Source organism: Mercenaria mercenaria, chromosome 18 (assembly GCF_021730395.1).
Source record: "Mercenaria mercenaria strain notata chromosome 18, MADL_Memer_1, whole genome shotgun sequence".
In the NCBI taxonomy this organism is placed as follows: Eukaryota; Metazoa; Mollusca; class Bivalvia; order Venerida; family Veneridae; genus Mercenaria; species Mercenaria mercenaria.
Window position 1 is genome coordinate 49,170,160 of NC_069378.1, and position 6,025 is coordinate 49,176,184.

The window sequence follows — 6,025 nt, forward strand, 5'->3', positions numbered from 1 at the left end:
TGCCACAAATGTTAATGATAATGAGATAACAAGCAGAAAGCAAGGTCAAAGGTCAGATAGGAATTTCCGCTTTGTATCTTTTACTCATATTTGCTTGGAGGTTAGTTTGTCAAAGGCCAAGGTCACATACCATAAAACTAAAAAGCTGTTTCCGACCAGTAACTGGAAAATGTTGGGCCTACATAAGTCAAACTTCTTAATAATGTTGTGATTGGTTACCACATAAGCCCTATTGCTAGATGGTTATTAAGTCAAAGGTCGGGGTCACAGTGACCTCGAGACCTGTTAACGATTTTTTGATAAATAAACTGTAGTCAGAAGATACTTTAGACTGACAATTACACACCGTGTTACTTAGGACATGACATCATTAGTGGCATATTTGTTTTACAACGAATTCTAGCATGTTATTAATATTGTCATTATTACTACTTACATGATATTTACTGGACAGGCTGTGATCGTATTCAAATGCATCCAATATACCCCGAAACACGAGGAAGATTCCGAGGTTTTCCCCAAGTGGGCAGACGCCATCTGGTGGTTGATTGTTTTGGCGCCAATTGTGTGTATACCTATTTGGTTCCTGGCATATTTCTTTCGTAAAGGAGGTTGGCGTGTACTTTGCGACGTGAACAGTCCGAAAAAACAATGGGGACCATCGTTAAAAGAAAACAGAACTGGCAAATATGGAGACAGTCAGATGGCGACAACATACCCAGCTTACGTAAGGCAGATAAAGTCGTGGCAATTGTACATGAATATAAAGCATTTTTTCTGGTTTGGACGATCCCCGAGTTTTATTCTACTACTTAGTACCCCTGGCTATCTGTAAAAAATGTGGACTACGACTGACACGATGATTTGCTCCGCCACACTATCGATCTTTTTCTGCATTAACATACAAGACTGATAAATAAACAGAACGAACGGGTCACTATAGTAGGCATGATTACTTCAGATCCATAGTACACTGATTGAACGGATGGATTTTCCAGCAGTGGTTCAGACGCCGGAAACTCAAGTCGTGCGGGTGAGAAGCAACGCATGTTTCTAAGGTGTTCGATAGTTCCGTCATCAGTAAGCAACACGAACGTCTGAAAAACTAGGCAACCCAGTGAAACTTCAAACATTTCTAAGATCTCAGTTATATTTCGCTGAACATCTTAAATATGTGAACTCCAATATATCCAATATTTGGACTTCTTTCAAAACATTCTATATTTTTCCAACAGTATATGAATATTCATATTAATTTCAGATAATTACAATTCATATATAGACAACAACGGCCTTCCATTGTCAACGGATTCCGAGAAAATGAAGGATACAAACAGTGATGGCGGATATGTGTCGTCTAAAGGTAAGTTAAACAGCTGAAACATTTCTCCCTGTTACATCTATAATTCAAGTGTGTTAATTTTCTTTTGTAACTAAGTTCTGACAGGGTCATCAAATTCCGAAATAGTATCTTCATTACTTTTTTCATCTTTTTGTCTTTCTGAATCAGAAATCGATTTTCTTATTTTGTATCACCATTCTCTGTATAATAATATATGTTTATTCTAAATTATAGATTCATCTGTTACTTTAACCTACTCTTTGGGAAGGGCCGTCGCTAATGTTGGAAAAACTTGCGGCCCAACACTTTTGCTTCTGATTTCAATATATATAACTTCACATGTTTTTCAAATTTCCATTAATCTACGTTAAAATAATGCAAGTGGATGGTTGTATTATAAACATGTATTGATTCGTTTGCAATAAAATACTAGTATGTTTAAACTTCTGTCAGTTTATCTCATGTCGAGAAGATATATGTAAATTATCAAAATTATACCAAAACAGTTTTCGATCGCTCAATGCGAAACTGGCTTATTTTGCTCAAAACTAGGGCCTGAAGTTAAAGAAATCTTAATTTGAAGACCAGTCAATAATGCAGCCTTACTACTGGCCAATTTCAAATGTGTACTCATATCAGCAACAACCAATCAACTGCTTATCTTTAAAGATTGGTTTCCAAATTCAATTTTATAACCTTGGATCCAATAACTCTATTTTATGATTTTCTGTAGATTAATAATTTTATTTCTAGATTCTTCAAAGTTCGATAACTTTATTGGTATTTTTTTTTTCAAAGTTTAAATTAAATGTCTTTGTTTCAGGGGAATACGACTCTGAAGGCAAAACAGAAAATGGCGTGGCATATGACAACAACGGTTATTCCAGTGAGAAATTTTGAAAAATCACAGTTTGTTCATATGAGAAACAATCTAATGAAATTCAACAAGATCTGACAAAAAAAAAAAAAAAAAAAAAAAAAAAACGTGATATTTTTATGTCTCAAATAATTTTTGAAGACTTGTTTATCAACAAACTGTCATTCACTGGGATAAAACGTTACTCAAAACAGTGTATGAAATCATGTATGTTGTTTCGATCAAACGTTTATCAAAATAATAATTTGGAAAAAAAATAAAGAGATGAATAATATGCCCGTAGAAAGTTACAATGAAGACTCTGAAAATAAAATACATGTAGTACCAATCTGAATGGCAGGTCGTATTGTAAAACAGAACTTGTCAAAGAAATTCTAGACATAATTTTTGGATGTACTAACCTTTAAAGATAAATTCCTACGCTCAGCCTTGGTGGTTTATTAGCCGCTGTCATTTTAAACATTAAGGAATGAAAGTCTCCCTGAACAAAGTCACCGGAAATGTGTGAAAGAATTGTTTTCCGGTCACATTATGCTGGATAAGGTATTACGTAATTCAAAATTGAATCTAATTATAATTCATTTTAATTTTGAAAATGGAAGAATTTAAAATAAGTAATGCAGCCTTGATGAAACCCTACAGCTACTGAACGTTAAGAGGGCCTCCGTGATCACTAACTGTGTAACAACTGCTTGTCAACATTTCGGGTTTAAAATCCCTCTAAGGGTGTAAAATGTTCTATCCAGCTGGCTTGCTTCCGCCCCCCACCCCACCCCCGAAGGTGGGCATATTATTTGCACTGTACGTCCGAGTGTAAATTCTTTCCCGGGCTGTGACTCTGCCATCCATTAAGGGATTTTGAAATAGCTTGGCATAAATGTTTACCATCATGAGACGATGTGTCATGCGCAAGACCCAGACCCCTAGCTCAAAGCTCAGTGTCACACTTTGAGGTCGAAGTTAACAGGGTCTGTTTCTTGTTCGGTTCATAACTCTGCCACCCATGAAGGAATTTTGAAATAACTTGGCATAATTTTTTACCATAATGAGACAATGTGTCATGTGCAAGACCCAGACCCTAGCTCTAAGGTCAAGGTCACACTTAGAGGTCAACGGTTAACAGGGTCTGGTTCATAACTCTGCCATTCATCAAGGTATTTTGAAAATACGTGGCATAAATGTTCCCCATAATAAGTCACTTGGGCAAGATCCAGACCCCTAGCTATAAGGCCAAGGTCATGGTTAAAGGTTAACATGGTCTGTTTCTTGTCCGGTCCATAACTCTGCTATTGATGAAGGGATTTTAAAGTTACTCGGCATAAATGTTCCCTATAATGTGCTGACATATAATGCGCAAGATCCAGACCCCTAGCTCCAAGGTCAAGGTCATACCTAGAAGTCAAAGATTAACATGGTCTGTTTCTTGTCCGGTCAATAACTCTGCCATTTATCAAGGGATTTGAAAATAGTTTGACACAAATGTTAACCATAATGAGAAGGTGTGTCGCGTGTATGACCCGGGTCACTCAGGTCTAGGTCAAGGTTACAAAATGATTCATACTTAAAACTATTCTGGCATATATGTGCAGACAACTGTAGCATTCTTGGGCACGCTTCGGGGACATTTGTCGCTAATAGTGACAGCTCTTGTTAAAGCTTGAATGTCGCTGCCAAACTGTCATTTTATAGACTTGACCAAAACACACAAATAAACTATGCAGGAACACAATATGCATGTTTTAAAAAGATCGTCACGAACACTTTTTCTGATTATAAATGTACATTTTGATGATAGCTTACTAGAATGAATATATCCTACATGCCTATTATTCAGAAAACTGCTTGTGTGTGACAAACATATGTGAGATCATTGACCGTCAAGCTGTAAGTCTTGTAAAGTTAGGACTGTATGTGTCAGGCTGTAAATTTATGACTTTTTTATAATTTATCAGCGTTTAAATTTAAGATCTGCATTAAAAGACTCATAAAGTCCTGTCTATATTTTGGCAGTATCTTTCAAATTAATAACAGTACATTTTCGAAATTTCGCACACGTTTGGACACATATGTCATAACTAACATATAACATTTCAACACAGTCGCGTAATTCAAGCAAAAACAACAACAACAACACGTAATTCTTCACTTCAGCGTATAAATTAATATAATAAGATTATTATAATAGTAGCTTGATCTGGGCTGTTGTATTTGGCTCAAGGGGATTTGTACATGCAATACAAAAAGTACAATACGGATGTTTTTCTGCAAGTTAATAGAGGGAAGTATTTATCCTTTTTTGCACTGAGGGACAGTTTTGTACCAACATATCATGTGTATGTATTTATGTGACGTTTTACAAATAGGAAGAGGTGGTAAAATAAAATGATAGCATATCACTCGATTTTTTTGCAATGTTCTTAATAACATATATTTCTAAACGCCTGTGATATTTCATAAATGGACGTAATAGTGAAGGTGTTAGAAGCTGTGTTATTTTTTTTTTTTTAAATTAAAACTTAAATTGTGTAGGCTTGCTTTTCCGTTGCATCGTTGTTTTCGAGTAATTTTGTTGAAGAATATTCTATCTAAGTATGTATGTATTTATACTTCGGTGAACAGGCATGTGTTCATTTTATTTTGTTGCGCGGTGTTTCCTGGTAAAATTTGTCTTTTGCTGAAACGAAACACCATAGACTTTGCTTTGTAAACTTTCTTGCAAACCTTTCGCTGATTAGTATGCTATCGTCAGTGAGATTAGTTACCATTGGTCCTGAAAAAGGGGCCATCTTGCTAGTCTTTGTGATCAATATTTAGAGAGAGAAAACGGTTTTCACTCAAAATTTAGCAAAATAATCCTAATCCAGACCCAGCAAGCATGATATATTAGGCGGAAATCTGACTGATACGGTTTATTGTCAGTAGTTTTGCTAAGTCTATATTTCATTTTGATGTTCTCAAATATCGGCTGAAAGTTGGGCCAATAAAATAAACAAATATCAGTTTGCCGATATTTGTCCTATATAACTGTGTTTGCTGGGGAGTCATGGCGAATTTAGTGTGTTCAGCATTAATATAATTATGTATTGGGCATGACTATGCATTTTGAAAACGCAGCGCTTTAATTTTGTATATAAGACATGCAATCTCATAATTTTCTGTGCATCTTGTTAGTTCCGTTTCGCTTATTATACCAGAAAGATTTTTTTCAACGGAAAAATATAGATTTTAACGGAAACATGTAGTTTTTAAAGGAAATAAATGTAGTTTTTTAACGGAAAGAAGTAGACTTAGCGAGGCAATCTGAACACAAAAAAAATAATGCTAGTATTATCTCCTGGCCACTCAGGTAACTTCTGAGGTGATGTCAAGCAGTAATGATAAAGATTCTCCAATGTCATTATTTGAAATACAATAATTAGGAGTAGTATTTCATTTTTCCTCTCCGTATGTTTGTCCTGAGTGGATATTCCGGCGGCAAAGGTATAATACTAGCACTTGTAAATACAAACATGTGTGCAAATGTATATATCATATTTTTGAAATAAAGACAATGTTAACTAAAATTTTTATCTTGTTTATTTGATAAAATATGTTTAATAAAATACAAGTTCTTACACGAATAGGAGAGATCGTGTTTGTATACAAATTCTATTTTTAGAACTGATAAGACAGTGATCGGGTGGGCAGAAGCCGACCGTCCATGTTTTTTGTAAACAGTGATGTTTTTCTAACGGTCTAAACTTTCTTAAAACACAAATTACATAAATAATTTTTTGATCAATGGAAAGGTTATAAAACAAGCAATT

At 35.0% G+C, this 6,025-nt stretch overlaps 1 protein-coding gene and 1 long non-coding RNA gene across 2 annotated transcripts in view; both read left to right on the top strand.

Moving 5' to 3' along the window:
• LOC123539032 (sodium- and chloride-dependent glycine transporter 1-like) overlaps window positions 1–835 on the top strand; it is a 33,237-nt gene extending 32,402 nt beyond the window's left edge. Inside the window, exon 14 of the mRNA XM_053529830.1 lies at window positions 455–835. Coding sequence (XP_053385805.1) covers window positions 455–835 — 381 coding nt within the window. The remainder of the gene's footprint in view (window positions 1–454) is intronic.
• A 421-nt stretch (window positions 836–1,256) lies between these two features.
• On the top strand, window positions 1,257–5,782 carry LOC128550455 (uncharacterized). The gene is made up of 2 exons (XR_008368296.1): window positions 1,257–1,363; window positions 2,166–5,782. It is a non-coding gene; the product is annotated as an uncharacterized LOC128550455 (long non-coding RNA).
• Window positions 5,783–6,025: the final 243 nt, after the last annotated feature.